This window comes from Gobio gobio, assembly GCF_949357685.1.
Source record: "Gobio gobio genome assembly, chromosome: 17".
Lineage (NCBI taxonomy): Eukaryota > Metazoa > Chordata > Actinopteri > Cypriniformes > Gobionidae > Gobio > Gobio gobio.
In genome coordinates, this window is record NC_137110.1 from 26,464,073 (window position 1) to 26,485,710 (window position 21,638).

A 21,638-nucleotide genomic window follows, 5' to 3' on the forward strand; every position below is an offset into this window, starting at 1 on the left:
TAAAGGAACGGATAGCTTTCCTGTCAGGACACCTGTTGCACCAGCTGTGCGCAAGTTACAACTAGCCTAGTTTGGACGTAAATGGGCAGTAAGTTACAACTTATGCACTCCTAAATATTTTTGCGTTGCACCATTAAACTAAGCCTAAATCTTCATATAAAATATCTTATTCAATAGTATATTCAAATATCTAAGCCTATTATGCTACCCTTATCAAACATTATAAGTCCTGGAAATGTGATGATATTTCCCTAAAAAACATTTGAGATCTTTCAGAAAAATACCTTAAATGTAGGAAAAAAAGGAAAACGGGAAAGTAAGAAGAAAATGAATTCAGCCAGGAAAAGCAAGCCACAGCACCGTAAATATCTCAGGACCCTCTAACACCTGAGCAAGACTCCTTATAACCTATGCTGAAGTGCAGAGAGAATTAAGCTCAATAAACAGGACTATGTATTAGACGGGATTGAAAGAAATGTCTGTTCATCTGAAGAATGTTCATAAAAAATATGCATGCAAAGTTGTGGCCATAATAAACTTCCTTATGCTAATGGATCACATATACACCTGTGCATAGTAAAACATACAGTTCTGTTCATTATTTAAAAATAATTATTATGTTAAGGCTTATTTAAACTTATTAGACAGATCACATAATATGTTTTGTTTTTTTTATTTAATAGATCTGTTTGACAAAAAAGTTATTTACATTCTGTGATATAAAATCATTTTTTTAGACAGTAATCCTGTTCGAAAGTGGTCAACCACAAGGCCTTAGAAAACTTCCAACTGGGATTAACATGATATAAAATAAGATGGAACAAGCATTAAAATCAGTGGTGAGGTTGTGAATTGCAATCACCCACCGCTCTCCCCTCCCTTTCGAAGCACATAGAGAAGCTACGGGGGCTGACACGACAAAAATGTCGTCGTTGGAGAGAGCAGAGAGTGACTGGTGTTCTGTAGAGAAGTTTGTCCATTTACGGCTACTGTAGAAACATGGCGTCACAAATTGGTGACTTCACTGTACCCACGGTGTATGTTACAGGGTTTTTCCTGCATAGAGAATTATGAGGCGGCCGCCTCCGTCAAATTTCGTGCCGCCTCCGTCTGTCGACAAAATTCCCAAATTAAAAGCCTTAAAATCTTGTTCTCTCGTATCTATCATATCTTTGTTGCCCCATTACAAAGCTGCACATTACGTTTACAATAAACATCTTGTAATTTGATATTATTTGTGTAGGCCCATAATTATCTACATTCATTTATAAATATAAATCTAATAATATAAGTTGTTTTTCATAAATGTATTTTATAAGAACACAAAGTAATTTGTACCTTTTTATTAACATGTTTAGATTTTATAAAATTAGGCCAAATATTTTTTTCCAGAATTACTTTTTGCAATTTTTTATATATATTTTTGTCATATACCTTATGATAAATATTTTTATTCATTTATTGTTTTCTCTATAATGAAGTAGTGTGTACTTATTGGATTCTGAATTGTGTTTAACAAATAAAAGAGTGACCATTAGTTCCACAAACGCAGATGTATATTCTATAGTGATAGAAATATATGAATGATACATTTATAACCCTTTTATTTTGTCAGTTTGTTGTGATTGTTTCAGTTATTTACTGAATTAAATAACTATTTTAAAGTGTTTGCTGTAATCTTACACTGCAAAGTGATAACTTAAAAGGGATTAAATTCATAATTATTTAATGATCGAAGCACACAAAAAATGTATGACAGCCCCAAAACTGACAATAATTGGCAAAATCGCGAGCCGCGGGTCGGCTGGGCCAAGCAGGATTTGACCACCTCCGCCTCATTTTGAGCCAGGAAAAACCCTGATGTAGATAGAAATGGCTCATTCTAAGGTAATAAAAACATAACGGTTCATTATGTAAGGTCTTTATACTCCACTGAAAATGTGTATAGTATATTGCATTTCTGTCAATAGATCCTCATAAATACTACACACTGCACCTTTAAAACTTCTGGAATCCTGCCATTTAATTGACAAAAAACGAATGTCTGGCCTTTAAATATTGTTGAAGAAAATGGAGGGCTTTCGAGTTAACAAGGTTGAGAATCACTGCCCTTTAAGCTTCTTCTCAAGTGTCAAGACACTCAAGGCTTATTTAATTGCATGAAAATACCAAATTATCAAAGAAATGGCATGTAAATTGGATTGTACAGGTTTGCCCATGCCATGTGAAATGTGCTTTTTTACATATATTTTTATTCAGTGTTATTTATTTATGATTTTTTTTTTAGGATTGTGTTTATTTATTTTTGTAAATACAGGTTTTGCAAGGGGTATGTAAACACATTAAAAGAACACGCCGACTTTTTGGGACCTTATCTTATTCACCGTATCCCCCAGAGTTAGATAAGTCCATGCATACCATTCTCATCTTCGTGCGTGTATAGTTACATCGTGTACTAAGACCGGCGGAATATGAAAAGTTGCGATTTTCTAGACCGATATGGCTAGGAACTATAATCTCATTCCTGCGTAATAATCAAGGAACTTTGCTGCCGTACCATGGGTGCAGCAGGCGCATTGATATATTACACAGCGCCTGAAAACAGTCCCCAGCACGCTCTCTGTGCAAGCAGGTTGTCATGTTGGTTATGTTGACAGAAGTTAGCCTATTTTCAGGTGCTGCGTAATATCATTGCGCCTGCTGCACCAATGGTACGGCAGCAAAATTCCTTGATTATTGCGCAGGAATGAGAGAATGGTCCCTAGCCATATCGGTCTAGAAAATCACAACTTTTCATTTTTTGTCGGCCTTAATACACAATGTAACCTTAATACAATGTTGGCGTTATTTTGTCATTTATTGAGCAGTAGGCTTGCTGGAGCTGTTTACCTCCAGTCTTTGTGCTAAGCTAGGCTAGCGGTGGGTGCGTCAGACCGAGTTATGGCACGCACGGAGATGAGAATGGTATGTATTATCTAACTCTGGGGGATACGGTGAATAAGCTAAAGTCCCAAAAAGTCTGCGTGTTCCTTTAACTCCTTTCTCGCCAATGACGTACATTTCCAGCTTTACGTGTTTTGCTATTATGGGGAGCACTATTACACATCTTCTGAAAGAGTACTAAATCTCCTGATCAAAAGACATGTGAAGAAGAAGCAGAAACAAGCAATAGCACATGTAAGCAGATACGAATGTAAAATAATGCGATCATCAACATTAAACAGCATATAAATCAAAACTGCCAAACATTACCAAATGAAATGTCGACCCAGGATGAGGACTGTGAAGCTTTGGGGGTGTTGACTCCATCTATGTTTTGATTATCGTTCTGAATCCATGTATGTAGTCTTTGAAAATGCGTTTTTCTCAGCTTTTTGCTCGAAAGTTTTTGTATTTGTATGAAACTAACCCACATTCAAGTGTTTATTAGTGTTTATCAGCCACTTTTATCTATTTGTTTTTCGCACAGCCGGTACAAAAGGAGTTAACTGTAGCTATTCGATTCTTCTCGTCTTTTTCAATGAATTCACGGCATGCTCCCTAGACCTCTCCAAATTTTGTGGCCTGTGTTTTTCGTTTTCTTTTTTCCAGCACTCTATGAAACACAATGGAAAATGCAGGGTCACCCCAGCTGTTATCCATTAGGTTTCTGGCTGAGGTCGTCTACACACTCACTTACTGGTATAACGGTTGTGGTGGAGGGGAAAGAGATAGAGAGAGAGTATCAGACCGACTCGAAGAGATTGCGAGCCGTGGTGTAGATTGCAGTAACCTGTAATTAAGCCAATGGCGGGTTGCTGTTGCTATGTAAACATCCCTACACCTCTCCCTCATGCCAACACAAGAGCAGTGAAGGAGTCTGGTTACTAACACTTAAATCACGGAGCAACATCTGGTTTAGGAAGGAGATCTCTCTCACTCTCGTTTCTTCCCGTTTGGAGCAGAGTGTGGAGTGTGGTGGTTTGGATCTCACTGCCTCCACAGCACTACGGCTCAGATTGCAGCGGTTGCGCAATACAATTTGGAGGCCCTCATATACACACACAGAAGTACGCACATTCAGACGTAGTCCGTCACACAAACCATAAAACAGCAGATAGATCATTTGTCCTCAAACATTTGGAGAGGCACTATTATAGTCTGTCTGATTCTGTGCCTGTTTCTTAAGAGAGGGAAAGCAGACGAGTCATTTTAAATGAGAATATGAAAATAAAATGTTGTTTGGGGTCGTTTCTCAGAGCAAGAGACTAAACAAACATGTCTTTTACACTGCAGGGCTCAAGAATAAGGATTTCTTTCACTCCATATCTTTTTACCTGCCTTGCCAACATTTTAACTTGGTTCACCAATAGTGATAAACTTCAAATTACATTTTTACATGAACATTTTATTTATATCAATTTTAATATAAAAATGTATACTTTTGCTCAAAGAAGATGTATTAAATGGATCAAAAAAGACATTAAAGACAAAAAAATTATATTTAAATAAATGCTTTTCTTTTGAGCTTTCATCAAAGAATCCTGAAAAAAAATCTATCATGGTTACCACAGAAATATTGTTTTCAACATTGATAATAAGAAATGTTAACTAAGCACCAAATCTGAATGATTTCAGAAGGATGACGTGTCATGATTTCTAAAGAATCATAAAGAGTAATGGCAAATTAAAATTCTGTTTTGCCATCACAGGGATAAATTACAATTTCAAATATATTAAAATAGAAAACAATATTACATTGTAAAAATACTTGATGAATTTAATTAGGTTTTAATTTTGCAATCATCGCAGGAAATTAAACAACTATAAATATTTTTTCCCATAAAATAAATTTGCAAATTTGGAAGGACACATAGATTGTTAGCCACCATGTTACTTTGGTGACGTTTAAATAAAATAAAAAAAATTCACAATATTGTTTAAAACACCTTTAAAAAATCTAATGTTTAAGGCCACGATTAGACAGAACGCGTTTTTCAGGTTTAAAAAGCGAGACTGCCTTTTTTTGGGGTTGAAGTTTTTTAATTTAGAAAAGAGCAGTGCGCTGTTTTTTTATGTTGCTAGGCAACCCCCAAACCAGCTGTCCTGTCAGTCTAATCAAGGTAACCGTCACCACAATGGAAGGCTGCCTCTCCATTCATTCGATTGGACAATGAAAAAAAAACACGCAGGCGCAGACGCGAAACGCGAAACGCGAAACGCTCACTGCCGATTGGGGTCCATTAAAGCACATGCACATTATCAATGACCCTAAAGCCCTATTCGGACAGTAATTATTTCTCGTGGGGCTAGTCTATGATTTTATTGCCGTCGGAATCCAGCATGTCAGTGTTTTTCTCCCACCACCCGCGTAAAAATCCACGGCTGAATTACCTAATGTTTTTAGACAAACACCATGGACGTGTGGTAATTTAATTGCCGTCCGAATCAAAATCCCTGAGTTTTTAAGAAGAGATTGCTTCAAAATTCACTTCACTTCGCTGTAATTTAGATGCATTTTAAAGATCTAGGCTGCAAGAATAATCTTTTATTACCACTCAAAAGAGAAAGAAAGAGAAGAAAAACTAAGAAAGTAAACATTTGAAACGGGCCATTATTACGGCAATAATTAGCAGCATTATGTTTACCTCTTTTCCTTATTCATGTATTGCCTTATTTCCGCTCATTTCCACATTTTTAAAATGACATCCTATCTTCCTATTTTTTAAACAGATTTAAAAAATTAATAATTTCCTATTATTAAAATAAATATGAATTTATTCTTATTATTCCAAGCCGACATTTTATTTACATCAGACAATCATGCTTATGACCACGTGAGCAGCGCCCAGGTTCGTATGATCACAAAACGCGCTCCTCCACCGTGAATAAATCACCATCCGAATGCACGAGTTTTATCACTGAGGTGGCATGCAAATGTATTTTTACGGACGTCCACATGAGAATTATTACCGTCCGAATAGGGCTTAAGATGGAGTGAAACACACATGACAAAGCAATTGACAGTTCCGTCAACGGACCTGAATCTTTCTCACACTGCAGCCCTGAGCCATGTATATTTGAGCCCTGCCTTGATATGCTTTATTTAGTGTTTCGGGTCGTTTGTCTCCATGATGCAGAGCCTTTTTTTGTTTTTAAATGAGGATGAAGGACTGATCCCTTTAAAGCATGCCATTGAGCTGAATATAACCGCAAGTATATTTCTGTAAACTCACCTTTCAGCACTAATTCTATTCATGTCTTTGTCACATGACAGAAAGGAAGGATAGACAAACAATCTGTATGTGGCCTACGGGCATGAAGAGTCTGTCACTCATCCTGTAGAAGCTGTAGGAGGGTAAAAAACGATGGGGCGGTGAGGGGAAAGTGAGGCATTTCACCCGAGTACATGAGCCAACGCGTGTTCCTGCAGCCGCCCCACAGGCCACACGCTCGGCCCTCGGCATAACCAGCATCCTGCAAGAGCTGTTTTTGGCAAGTGCTGCAAATTAATATCTGGCAGGATTTCTGCTCCATTCTCCACTTCACCAGTGAAACTTGAGGGCTTCCAACAGCCCTGCAATCCCATAATAACAGACCGTACTGAGAATCTACAGCTTGGCAAAATTAGAGACCAAAAAAAAAAAGGCAACTCAGACATACAAAAAGTGCTTAGAAAAGAATGTCTGACAAATGAAGGGATGAAAAGAGCCAGCGAGAGAGAGAGAAATGGATTGAAGAACAGACAGCTTATTTAAAAACACTTATTAAAAAAATTTAAAATTCAAGCATCATATATTCAACCTTTCAAATCTGTATAATTTTTTCCTCCATGGAACACCAACAGAGATATTTAACAGTTGATCTTACAATGAAAGTGGGTGGGGACCAATGACATTGGCCAGTGGTTTTTTGACAAAAAGCACTTAAAAAGTCCTTCATATGACTTGTGGGCATCCTATACATTTATATGACAGCTTCATAGAAACAGAAAGAAATTTAAGTTGCTATTCACTTTAATCTTGCCTTGAAAATCAGCCATGGTCAAAATGGCTAAATGACATGCGGGTGAGGAAATATGACAGAATTCAAATTATTGCTTTACCCCTTTCACGCATGAGTTAAAAAATATTCTAGCTGACCCCCCAGTGCAAGTTTTTTTAAGGCGACTGTTATTTTAGACTGTTTCCCCTTATTGTTTCCATGGTGACACGTCATGCTTGTCATGTGACTCACCGCATTCAAAATAGCGCAGTATGAATGATGTATCGCTTTTATTTCCTTTTTCCTTTTTCAATCAAAATATTCTCAAACTTGCTTACGATGTCATCAACTATCTGATATTCCGATTCTCAAATACTTGTAAGTGGGTGTGTTTTGTTGTTTAAAAACCTTTATAAAATATCTTGATCTATAACGCGAGATGGGCGCCGCCATGTTGTTTGCGCCACAGTTCAGAGAGTCCTCTCAGTCGGATTTACAGCATGTGAATTCATAAGTTTCTCCCAAAATACATGTAAGTAAGTGGCCGGTGAACTGGGAGAAGAATAGAGTAAACTTTATAGTTACTCACACTAAGTGTATCTGATATGAATAAAACACGTCGGTAAAACATCCGTCTCTGGCTCAGTGCCAGCCGCGAAATGTGATGTCACTGTCCCATATGTGGGACCGTACTCTCAGGGGCACAGAAATAATAATCCCATATGTAGGACCATATGTGCATTACAGTAGAAAATATTAATCAGACTATTTCAATATTATCCAAAACCTTAAGGCCCGTTCAGACCAACACGAACGTTTCATTCTCTGATAGTAGTTGCCACTTATAGAAAAGCATAAATATTGCTGTTACCCTGGTATGCATTTGCAAACAAAAAAATTCTACTTCCTTCCCAAAATGCAATCTTTCTCAGACAGTAAAATAAGTGCAGTTTTCAAACAGATTTTTGTATTCGCTATGCTGTATCAACATCATATATACAAGAGTACAGAGACAAAAGAGACTGAATTCTTACTATTCACTCGTCTCTTAGCATAGCATTCTGTTCATGAGTGCCACCAAGTCGTAGTTTTATGTAACGTCAGTGGCTCAGGGCATGTGAAATAATTGTGTGAATCTTATTGGTTGGCCAGCTTTAGTCACAGTGTGATAGAAAAGAGATTACAACCTCTGTCGAAGAACAGAGGTTTTTTTTTTTTTTACAATAGTCATTCATTAAAGGGATAGTTCACCCAGAAATGAAAATTCTGTCATCATTTAGTCACCCTCAAGTTGTTCTAAACATGTATAAATGTACATAAAGGAAGATATTTGGAAGAATGTTTGTAACCAAGCAGATCTCTCCCCCCATTACAAAAAAATACTATGGTAGTCAATTGGGGGGGGGGGGGGGGTCTGCTTGGTTATAAACATTCTTCCAAATATCTTCCTTAATGTACAGCAGAACAAAGAAATGTATACATGTTTGGAACAACTTAAGGGTGAGTAAATGACGACAGAATTTTCATTTTTGGAAGAACTATACCTTTAATTCATTATGGCCTATTATGAAGCAACTATACGTGAGTCTCATTAACTGCATTAATTACATATATAGACCTAAAAATAATACACCTCACCTGTGAAACACAATTCCTGCTTTTAACTTGCTGTATCAGTCACATCACATTAGTGAGAACCATCCTGGGACACACTAGGACAGATCTTCTTCCTAAACTATCATATAACAGAAGAGACATTCTGATGACAAGGTCTCAAAAGGCATGGAGATTTTCATAAATCACACCTCCATCATCTCTATAATCAGACGACTACAGCTGAACACAGGTTATGACTGGCAGTGATCTGAAGTAAAGGGCTCAGGGCTGCAGACACTCTGATGCTTCAGATTAGATAATGTCCCAGTTTTTCAGAAAACAAGAGACTTCAGGGAGTTTCTGAGGCAGAACGCTATGCTCTAAAACAAAAAGAAAAAATGGAGTACAAGGAAAATATTGAGCATGCCCAGATATGACACTCATAGAGTTTGTTTGTTTATGTGCCTGAGAAAGACTGTAAGGAAGCAAAAATATAGCGCAAAGCAACAATGCTCGCTCAAGAGTATTAAAGGAAAGGGTAATTGTATTCTGGCCAAATTTCACTAAACTCAAGGGACATTCTGACACAGTGGCCATTGTCCTCCTGCTTTACCATCACTAACAGGAACCGTTCCGCTTTGAGCAGCTCGAGACTCGGGTCAAACATCTCGCTTTACCAGCCGTGTTGATGGAGGTGTTTGCCCTCTGTTAGGGTGACGCTGACCTACAATTCAGTTAACATTATTAAAAAAAGTCCTCTACTTTCTTAGCTTATTTATACATGGCATAATTCTCACCTCTGAGAATTGCTGTTAATAATAAATGGCTTCCTGACAGCTACATACTTCATATAATTAGTAGGGTTGTGAATTTAATAATACATCAACTTAGTGTAATCAATTAAGTGTAAAAACCATAATTGAATTACGCCCCCACCACAATAAATGAATGTCTTTCCACCAAATATGTACACTACCTTTTATTTTCCTTTTTTGAGAGAGAGAGAGAGAGAGAGGAGAGAGAAGAAAAGCATTTGGTTTGAGTGACAGAGAAATCATAAAACCACTGAGAATGCAACCATTGGGATCTGTTACCAACAAAAAGACATTCGACAGAACAAGTGAAAGTAAAATCATAGAACGGTGTGAAATACATGCACTCTTAAATCATAACACTCCATTCCGACAACCCGGACTTGATGACTGTCATAATTTTGCCTGTTCTTTCTGTTTGTTTGGTGGCTGCCATATTGTTTTCTTTCCCTTTTTCTCTACATGCAACTATCTGTCAGGCTGTTGTGCCAGAGGGGAACAAATCATCACTCTTCTGAAGAGACTGAGCCAACAAGCCCTGATCAATCACACAGATAGAGCTGCATGAGTCGGGTTAGAGAACGCATAGCTGACGTGCGGCACTGGTGTTTCGGGCTGAGAGATTGAGGCTGTCAGCACTTTCTTAATGCAAATCCCCCCGGCCTTTGCTCTCTGACAGCCAGATCTAGAAGACTCATGCTGGGAGGAACCAGGGAAATTCCGAACACAGGGGGCGAATCGTGATTGCCTAACAAAACTGTCACTCTGTCAAGACAATGAGCGCCGAGGTACAGCTTAAGGAGAACACGCCCTGCGAAGAGTCCCGGCAAAGAACATGCCCTGTTTTCTGTGTTAGACTAGATGTAGGCATGCTAACGGTCAAATATAGTGTTCAGTGTTATTTCATCATATTACTGAGGAATATGTTGGTTAATGAAGCGTGTCTTTAATTTCGTAATCGGTGAAGCAGGCAAGACGTAAATTGCCAATCGTGATCATTAAACTGAAGAGCTAATAACTCAAATACATCATATATATGTGAATTTACATTAATCAGATACACTAACTTTCACAAGTCTGGGGTCAGTACCATTTCAATGCAATTGATCAAGTAAAGACATTTATAATGTTACAAATATTTTAAATAAATTCTGTTCTTTTGCACATGTTTTTACAATATTGATAATAAGAAATACTGGTTACACTTTATTTTAAGGTGTCATTGCTACAGTGTAATTGTAATTAAAGGGTTAGTTCACGCAACAATGAAAATAATGTAATTTATTACTCACCCTCATGCCGTTCCACACCCGTAAGACCTTCGTTCATCTTCGGAACACAAATTAAGATATTTTTGTTGAAATCCGATGGCTCAGTGAGGCCTGCATAGCCAGCAATGACATAAAAAAAACTAAATAACGACTTATATAGTGATGGCCGATTTCAAAACACTGCTTCGGAGTGTTATGAATCAGCGTGTTGAAGCATGAATTGGATCGTGTGTCAAACCGCCAAACTGCTGAAATCACGTGACTTTGAGGCTCCGAACCACTGATTCGATATGCTGATTCCTAACGCTCCGAAGCTTCACGAAGCAGTGTTTTGAAATCGGCCATCACTTTATAAGTCGTTATTTCGGGTTTTTTGGCACACCAAAAATATTCTCGTAATATTAATATTGAACCACTGTACTCACATGAACGGATTTAAATATGTCTTTAGTACATTAATGGATCTTCAGAGAGAAAATGTAATTGCTGGCTATGTAGGCCTCACTGAGCCTTCGGATTTCAACAAAAATATCTTAATTTGTGTTAAGAAGATGAACGGAGGTCTCACGGGTGTGGAACGGCATGAGGGTGAGTAATAAATTACATTTTCATTTTTGGGGCCAACTAACCCTTTAAGCACTGGGGCTTGTCCCGGTCACAGTCACAATGCACGTTAAGCATGTTGAACTGTCTGACATGTCAGCTTTTGCATAACTATCTTTGCCAGACTAACTATTTGTCCCAAAAAAGGGCAGATGGGGTCCATTTGGCACTGCTTGGTGACCAGAAATGTACTTTTTACCTATAAACACACTGTTTAAACCATCAAAATTAGCCAAGGGTGCTCTGGTATTCACTTCATCATGAGCCATGACATAGCAGCACTTTTGAAAGGCGTTTAAAACACCCTTCATAAATTCTCAGCCTTTCCTTCATCTTCATAAGGCAAATGGAACAGATGATATAGACGGCTCATGCAACTTCATGCCACGTTCACTCACTCTTGACCTGTTATTCCAAAATCCCAGGAGAGAGATGATGGGTTACAAGGATAACAGCGCTTACCTGCAGAGACCAAGCTGCTGAGGGTCAAAAACAGGATGACGGAGAGGTGTATATGTGCCGTTAGCCACATGGCTGGAAGAAAACGCTTTCCTGAAGCCAGACGTGGCAGAAACAGAAGCAGCGGGGTGTCTTCTTAAATGGTCCCCACACACACTCTGTAGAACAAGAGAGAAAAAGATGTCAGTCAGTGACCAAGCAGCAGGGTTTTAGGGTCTTAATGTCACATCCTGTGGGCTTAGATGGGAAGAGACAGCAGGGCTCTGGTTGATGTGGCGGCGCTGTTTAATCGCAGCCCACTAATTAAGCCTCGTGTGAATGGCGGGAATGAGGAGAACAAGTGATGGGTCATCATCTAACAACATCAGCCGCGGTGAAGATGAAAAAAGGACAGTTTCAACACAGAGAGTGATATGAATGAATAACAACACAATAAAAGAAATGCTGAAGTGAGGATAACGGTGAGATTAGACACCTGGAGTTTGCATTTAAGAGCATTAACTGACGACAGCTAATTAACACGACCACAACTGAACTCGAAAGATGAAGTGACCAACCGGAGTTCACCGGAGGGTGTGCTACTGCCAACACAAGCCACACCAATAGAGCTTAAATACAGCATGCATTATCCACATGAAGTTTCACTTACTCCACTACCTGACAAAATGCCGTAGTAATAAACCTACCATCTACATCGTGACAGATATTGAGTCATCAAATAAAAACCTTTCAAACAAATCTACACTGGCATTTAAACATTTACGTCTGCGCAGAGAATGTCACATCAGACTCAATTCGGTTAGATTAATTCCATTCTTAGAAAATTAATAGTTTCGTTTTGCAAGGACTGTCCCAAATCTGAGATAGAGGTTCAGGGTTTTTGAAGTAAATAATAATGGTGATTTTAGGTTCAAATCAAGTCCTTCTGAAGGCAAACATCAGCAAAAACTTATCTTAAAATATTTTTGTTCAAAGAAAAGCCTTTGACTTCAGTTGCTGAAGGCATGGGATAACATTAGTCTTGAAGTTCTCAGGAAATATATTGACACTATGCCAGAGAGATGTGCTGCTGTAATTGCTGCAAAAGGTGGACATACCAAATATTGAAGTTAAAACCTCACTTCATCTGATATTTCATGGTCAGCGCAACCGTCTGCATGTTTCATGAATATTATGAAATTAATTCATGTTTTGGAGGCAAAAAAGGTAAATATTTTCAGATCTGTCAGGTGTTCAAATAATTTTGGCCACCACATGTTACAATATTAGATACTTACTAGGACTGGGCGAAATGGCTGAAAACTGTATTACGATATAAGTGTTTCATATCGGTCGATATCGATAATTATTGATATTTTTATAACCTATTTAAAATAAGGACCAGGAGAAAAATATTTTACATTTAAACATTTTTATTTTAAACTTAACCTTCCTCTGATTATAATCCCCTCAGTTATAAAGGCAGAAATGTCAACACAACCATGGAATACAATCAAATAATTAAAATATAAACACAAGTCACAATAATAAATAAAAATAAAATCACAATGAACACTTAACAATTATCTCTTAACATTAAGGTGCAGTGCCTCCGTTATTTCTTTGTAACTGTTAGCGCTTAGATGCTTTGTCATAAGGCACTGATGGGGACTACCTCTCCATGTAGTTTCAAAGGCTGAATCCAAAATCACCCCCTATACCCTTAAATAGGGTGCTATTTGAGGGGACAGCCATTTGTAGTGGTGTCCAAAACGATAGTGGATGTTATTGAGTGCACTGTTTTCATTAACTCCTTCAAGTGAACTGTATTAGTGGATTAAAGTAGGGAATAGTGATTGAAGGTTTAGGGGGCGATTTCGGATTCAGCCAAAGTCAAGAATAGCACAACGGCGAGCGCGTTGAGTATAAACACGTCCCTAAACAAACGAGGCGTGCGCGCGTGCTCTCAGCGGAGGCTCGCACTGCGGAGCCAGACGAAAGTATAAACAAGGCTGGTAAAACAAGTTTGTGGTATTACCAGTCTTGGTAGGGACGACAGTCTTGTATAATTAGACGACATTGGTCTGACTACGGTCAGACTTATAAAATCCAAAAAAACTGCCATATACTGGCGAGCTGACTTGTTTTCCTGTTTTATCAACAATTTCCTCGCTTGCTGCGGCATTTTCCACTTATCACTCCACGCCGGTTCAGTTTACTGATTAATTAATTCAACACTAGACAACGATATGACGCAACCAAAATGTATACTGTTACATGATTGGCTGTTAGCCTGTCACTCCCTACGTTGCTTGGTTAACAGAGCGAGTGCCTTTGTTCATGCAACCAAACTTGCTTCGAAACCTCTGGTTTCTTCCGACGAAGAAAAAAAAAATGATCGAACGTTTTATCGAACGCATTTTTTACTGATATCAATTACGTGTCTATCGCGATACATATCGTTATCGTTTTATCGCCCAGCCCTAATACTTACTACAGTAATTAGGGGTGTAAACAATAAAAAAATACCACAATATGGATCATGTATAGCGACAAAATATAGTGTATAGTTCACCCAAAATGAAAATTACTGTGAGATAAAAAATTCAAGTTTACAGAGTTTTAGTGTCAGTACTGTATTAAACTACTATATAATGTTGAAAATAATGAATAATAATGCAATGGGGGAATATTTGTGGGTCCTGGTAATGCCAAATGTTTTATGTTACCAGTAAAAAGTCTTATTTAAAATATAACTAGTCAGTGATAGACTGCAAGCATATTCGTCTAAAATAATTCTGTATTTTCAGCTTCAGAATCATGAATATTTGTATTCTGGTGTCACCATTGTCCTGTGCATTGGGTTACAAGCACCAGGTCCAAGCCAATTCATTTTCACCCCCAAAGTAATACCAAATGTAGCATTTTAATCAACAGTACATTTTTTGTTAACCTTTTACCATATGACTTTGAGTATCGCAATAATATCGTATTGTGAGTTCAGTATCGTGATATGTATTGAATCGTGACATCACACCTCTAATAGTAATAAAAGTAAATGATGCATAACCCTAAACCTAACCCTAACTTAAACCTTATAGTATGTTTAGTTAATTAACATTACTCACTATTTTTATGTAATTACACTGTAACATCATCACCTTGTAAAAAATTCACAAAAAGGTTCATATCTCTAAGAATGTATACTTTTAGATTAGATTAGATTCAACTTTATTGTCATTACACAAGTACAAGTACAAGGCAACGAAATGCAGTTTAGGTCTAACCAGAAGTGCAATAGCAGCAAGTGCAGGATATACAATGGTTGCGTAAGTGCAGGACGTAAAAATGTTCTGAATATATATAAATATGTATAAGTAGAGAGATGGTTATTACTATAAGTAGAACTGAATTTACAGATGAATATATACAGTGAATAAATATACAGATGGCTATTACTATAAACAGAATTTACAGGTGAATATGTACTAGAATATAATATACAGATGGCTATTACTATAAATAGAATTTACAGGTGAATATGTACTATGAATATAATATACAGATGGCTATTACTATAAACAGAATTTACAGGTGACTATGTACTATGAATAAATATACAGACGGTTATTACTTGAACAGAATTTTACAGTTAGAGGTATACAATAATATGTTAGGCTAATATGAGGAATATAGCAGTGGATTAAGTTAGTACAATAAATTATGGATACTTATATGGATACTTTATGGATAATTATGGATACTTATAAGTATACTTCAGAGTACCGCAAGAATTTGTCGCACAACTCGCCAGTTTCGACATGGCTGCATCTCCTGTTTTTTTCATCAGCTCGTAAAGATTACCTATACTGAATTTAGCAGATTTTTAAGAGGAATTACGTCACCATGCCACACAGTGTGCGTCGATATATACACAGGCCAATAATACTTAATTAACCTGACCAAACAACACCACAGGTTTGTCACGCTAGTTTACTGAAGCATTTCACTAATGGCTTTAGCAGTTACATTCAGAGCAACTATCCAACCGTGCAGCAACGGGTTAGGCACAGTCCCTGAACCCACCACATGCTACTCCAGTGCATTATGGGGAATCAATGTGTCAAATGCACAGTGGCACAGGTGGATTAATACCTCAAATGTCAATCAGAACATCAATGGTTTAAAACAACCACATTCAACACCGGGGGGCATCCCCAAGAGAGGAGTAATGAAAGCCACAGCTTCATCAGTATCTGAAACTGTCACTATCTCACTCTCTCTGCTTCCTTCCGTCTCCTATCGTTCTGCCTTTTTCTCATTCTCTCTCAGTAAGGTGAGGAGAGCACGCTCTCTCTCTCTCTCTCTCTCTCTCTCTCTCTCTCTCTCTCTCTCTCTCTCTCTCTCTCTCTCTCTCTCTCTCTCTCTCTCTCTCTCTCTCTCTCTCTCTCTCTCTCTCTCTCTCTCTCTCTCTCTCTCTCTCTCTCTCTCTCTCTCTCTCTCTCTCTCAGCAAACAGCTGCAGGAACAAAGAGCCATTCACACACGGGCAGCTGCTGAGGCTGGGAAGTCATTTTGGAGGATCTCAACAAATATCGCACTTCCAGCACAGGGGCCCCAAGCCAGTGCCCTCTGCTTTTGATTTGATGCCCCCCTCTCTTGCCATTCTCACACTGAGGGCAGGGGCGTTGGATTCCTGAGATCAAAGAGGGCATTATCAAGGGCAAAACAAAGTAAAATCAAAAAAACAAAACAAAAAAAAAACACTTCCATTTTGCTGGCTTGGTTGAGGCAAAACAAAACAAAAACTAAATTAAAAAAAAAGAGTGCTTTAAGAGTGCTTTTTAATGCATTTGGTTTACATTAAAAAAAACATTAAACAGAAAAAATATATAAATAAATAAATAAGGACAAAAAAATATTTATATATTCTTTTTTTCTGCTGGCCTGGTTGAGGCAAACTATGGAAGCTTGTTTCCGCCACAGAATAAAAAAGTAATTGCGACTTTCTCTCACAATTCTAAATTTTTTTCTCGCAATTCTGACTTTTTTTTCCTCACAATTGCGAGTTTATATCTCGCAATTCTTCTGACTTCATAAAACGCAATTGCTAGATATAAACTCAGAATTCTGAGATATAAACTTGCAATTCTGTGAAAAAAAAAAAATCTGAATTACAGTTTTTCTCGATTGCTAAGACACATTTCTTGAAAGCTGCTCTCCTTTTTTCTAAACTGTGAACACAAAACCCAATTTTCAAGCTACATTCACAAAACCTCAGACTCTTCTTGCAAAACCAAACTTTCACCTCAAAACAGTTCAATCTGTGCTCAAAACTGAACTATGTTGTCAAATCGTGCCCCGCGTCAATCAAAATTAAAAACACTACTGAACAGTCACTAAACACTACGTAGAAAAATAGAAAACGCAATGCTCAGGACATGAAGCTGGAGAAATAAATGTTTATTGTTCACTGTAGGCTAAATGCATGTTGCAAAACAAAACAAAAAAACCTGTTCATTTAGCACTTGTACAAAAAGACAAAACAGAAATCTTATGCATTTGCCACTTGTGTACAGTAAGCCCATGTGAAAATAAAGTACAAAAATATACATGGAATACTTGGCCTACGAACAGTTAGACCAACCCTCCATTACAATACTACAGTATATGGTACAGTGATGTACTGAAACATAAATTTACTTACAGTAAACTGTGGTACAGTATATAGTATGTCATACAGTAATTGCTGTCAACATTTACATACTGTACTATAATGTCAAAAAAAGGTAATTACCTGTTCTCTTGGACACAGTGGACTCAGTGAATCTACTGATGTTTGGTTGTACCCTTTGTCCAGCCTCCCTCATGCTCATACCATGGACAAGAACATGGTCAATTACAGTAGCTCTAATTTCATCAGGAATTACTGTTCTTTGTCTTCGCTGATCACCTCGACCACCTTGACCTCCTCTCACACGAACTCTTCCTCTCAGATTTCTATCCATTGTAGGGCCTCACAAACCAGTGCTCTCTGAACTGGCTTACTGTATATGTTCCCTCACATCACTAGCCACAAGTGTGATCAATTTTGAGTTGTTGTGTTCAAGTGGTGACATCTGTGCTTTAATTGTGTTTGACTTTTGTCACCTGTGCTCACCATTTTGCAGCACGGGTGCATCACAATGAAAATGTGTTGGCAAGTTGTGTCTAAACAGGTGAAAAGTGCTTATGGTTTTGCCAAAAGAGTGATTGATTCAATCAGTGGGTTCAGGCAACTGAGCATTTGGTTCAGACAATAGGGTTTAGTGTTTTAGCAATTGAGAAAAACTGTAAGAGATAAAATCGCAATTGCGACTTTAACGCATGCAATTCTGACTTTATAACTCACAATTGCGACTTTATATAACACAATTCTGAGAAAAAAGTCTGAACTGCCAGAAAAAAAGTATTTTTTCCCTCAGAATTTGACTTTTCAGACTTTACAACTCACAATTGCGAGTTTTTATCTCACAATTCTGAGAAAAAAGTCAGAATTGAGAGTTATTAAGTCAAAATTGCGTGATATAAACTAAGAATTGCAAATCTCCAAATTGTGACTTTATATCTCACAATTCTGACTTTATAACTCGCAATTTCGAGTTTATATCTAGTTAGGGCATAACATTAGCCTGGCTCCGCTCTCCTACGTACTTCTGCTCAATTGTAATTTTCCTTCAGTACTCTGTCTGGGACTGCGGTACAGGCACGTGCAGAGAGGGGGGGGGGGGGGGGCGGGTGCTCAAGCCCTTTTTCAAAATGAATCAAAAGTGCCCCTCTCAGAATATCGTGGTCAATAAAACTAAATAAATGTGATTATTATAACATGACAATGTATACAATAGTAACAAACGGCTCAAAAGTCGGACAATTTCTGTTGAGGCGTTGCCATAACGTGTTGCTATGGGTTGCGTGCGTTTTGATTGTCTGCTGATTTTCCACTGTTCGGAAACGGCTCTCGAGCCAAATATGGTCCTTTCAGAGAGTGTGTGGCCTTACGGGAAAAAAGTAAACCAATATATTTTTTTCATCCATAATCAGAGCTAATGTGTTGATTTAATTACAAATCTATACATTATATATTTTAAAGTATTACACAATTCACTGTCAATGCCCGTTTGTCATGTATATACACCAACCAATCGTGATCTTGCAGAACAAGTTTCAAATTCCATTGGGCGATGTGAAGTGGAGCGGTAATTTTCTGTTCTTATTCATAAATCGGTTGAAAATTACATGGACAGACGAACTAACGTTTGTGGAACGATTTCCTGCAGTTTGTCTCATTTTATAAATTGCATCACTGACAAAATGGATTTTAACTGACAACAAACAAAGCTGCAAAAAACCATGCAGCAGCAAAAGTCGCATTAATGGTAAGTAGTGTTAAATTCACTTGTATTTATGTATATTGATACACCATTTACTATTTCATGAAACTATCAAAGTTAACAAAACCCAAGTGCCACCGGCTCCTACAGGCCTATTATGTGAAGTGTAGGCTGGCGAAATGGTTACTTGAAAGGACTTTATTATATTACCATTAGGGGTGTAACGGTACACAAAACTGACGGTTCGGTACGTACCTCGGTTTTGAAGTCACGGTTCGGGACGAGTTCGGTACAGCAGATTTACAAAATTGCTTTTTATTTATTTTTTATATTTAACAGTGGTTTACTGGAGAAAAAAGTGTCCTTGAATGAATTAAATTATATCTAAAAGTTTATTTAAGATATTTCTGTACATTATATAGGGAGCCCTTACTTGTACATTAATATTAAAGGTTCACAATAGAGCCCAAACTATTAGCCTAAATTCAGTTGCTATTTATTTTTAGGTATAATAATCAACACTCAAATAACACATTGTGTGCAAATATGTAAACTTCACATAAGGCAGTTTTTGCATTAATTTCTAAATCTAATTATAAAATTTTTTTTTTCTCCAAATCGTTGTTGAAATATAATAATTTATATACAGTGTCTGTCATTTTCATGACAGGTTTATTTAACATGCATGAAATAATCAAGACATCACTAACAGGTTAAGTAGAATATAATGAATATAACGGCTAATATAGAGCATATATTTAGCGAAATAGTTGATTTCTCTAGTGAATAAAATTCTGTGGACACTGAATGACTGCCTGAGGTAAATGTGATGCTAACGTTACATGACATTGTTTAGTTCACAAGCAGTTATATTGACATCTTTCCGCAGTTGAAACACTGATTTAGCGATTACACCACATTTATACATGACAGTAAATTGTAATGTATCCTCAGCATACCTTCAGATCGTCATTCATGTTTATTCTTGAATCTTTAGTAACAGATGATCGATCGCCTTCACAGATGATCGCGTTCACGCGCGTGCGCGTCGCGCGGCCGCTTGAACTGTGATCAGTGACCAGTCACGCCACATAGAGCGTCAAAACGGCATTTATCGTTTGAATTTCGTGATAAAATGGACTGAATACTTAATATGTTCGTGTGGGAACTCGGATTGAAGTGTGTTCCGCGCTTACAACAAGCCGACAGTGAACTGTTAAACATTACATTCATAACCGTTCGGTACACGCGTGCACCGTACCGGAAGCCCTGTACCGAAACGGTTCAATACGAATACGTGTACCGTTACACCCCTAATTACCATTTATGAATATTATGCAGCATTATGAAAGAAGTCTCTTATGTTCATCAAGCCTGCATTTATTTGATAAAAAAACAGCAATATTGTGAAATATTATTACAATTATGGTTTTTAAAATAATTTAAAATATAATTTATTCCTGTGATCACAGCTGGATTTTCAGCATCTTTAGGCTACTCCACTCTTCAGTGTCACATGATCATTCAGAAATCATTCTAATATGAGGATTTAATGTCAATGATGGAAACTGTGATACTCTTTTCAAGATTATTTGATTAATAAAAAGTTAAAAAGAACATAATGTAATAATATTTCACAATATTAGGCTACTGTTTTTTCTGTATTTTTGATTAAATAAATGCAGGCTTGATGAGCAAGCAATTACAAATTGAATGGTTGCTATATATATATATATATATATATATATATATATATATATATATATATATATATATATATATATATATATATATATATATATATATATATATATATATATATATATATATATATATATAGCAACCATTCAATTTGTAATTGCTTGCTTAATTAATTGCTTGCTATATATATATATATTTTACATATTGCCCCTTTTTTACATTTGAGCCCCTGCCCCTGAAGAACTCTCTGCACGGCCCTGCTGCGGTATATTCTCTGGTTTTCTCTGGTCAAATTTTAACCGGTCCAATCAGCGAACAGAGGGAGTGGCTGAGAACGATGACATTGATGTCGTGCGCTAGTTTGAGATGACATACGTCACGACCAAACGTTAGCGATTGGTTATGCCAGATCCAGAGTGGTTCTTGGCAGATCAAATAGTTTTAAACTTCAACAGAGTACCCACCTTCAAGGAAGTTAACACTTGTCAATAGAGAGTGGCCAGACTCTCTGTACAAATGAAATCTATGAGAGTCTGGTAGGACCAGGTAGGGTGACCACCTGTCCCGCTTTGCGTTGTACCGCACAGCATTTTCACCCCTTGTCCCGCATGTCGCATATTGAGAAAATGTCCCGCATTTTCACCAGTCTGTTGATTTTTAATGATCATATTAAGAAAACATGCATGCGTTCTTTTGCCTTTTTAAGAAAGCATTTTATTTATTATTTTTGCGGCATCGTTTTTCACCTATATTTAACAGCGCTTCGTCAGAAGTAATCATCATCCCGCCTTACACAAATACAAAAGCCGTTTTTTAAACCAAATCCAATGGTTGAAAAGAAAGGAGTAAACATGGTCACTAGTAGGTTGTGACGGCTGTCAATCA

The 21,638-nt window shown here is 37.4% G+C and overlaps 1 protein-coding gene across 1 annotated transcript in view; it reads right to left on the reverse strand.

Annotated features, from left to right (window-relative positions):
• Positions 1–21,638, reverse strand: part of tgfbr3 (transforming growth factor, beta receptor III) — a 135,194-nt gene that overhangs the window by 106,900 nt on the left and 6,656 nt on the right. Inside the window, exon 2 of the mRNA XM_079840947.1 lies at positions 11,708–11,862. Within this exon, the coding sequence (XP_079697073.1) occupies positions 11,708–11,777 (70 nt within the window). The 5' untranslated portion in view covers positions 11,778–11,862. The remainder of the gene's footprint in view (positions 1–11,707; positions 11,863–21,638) is intronic.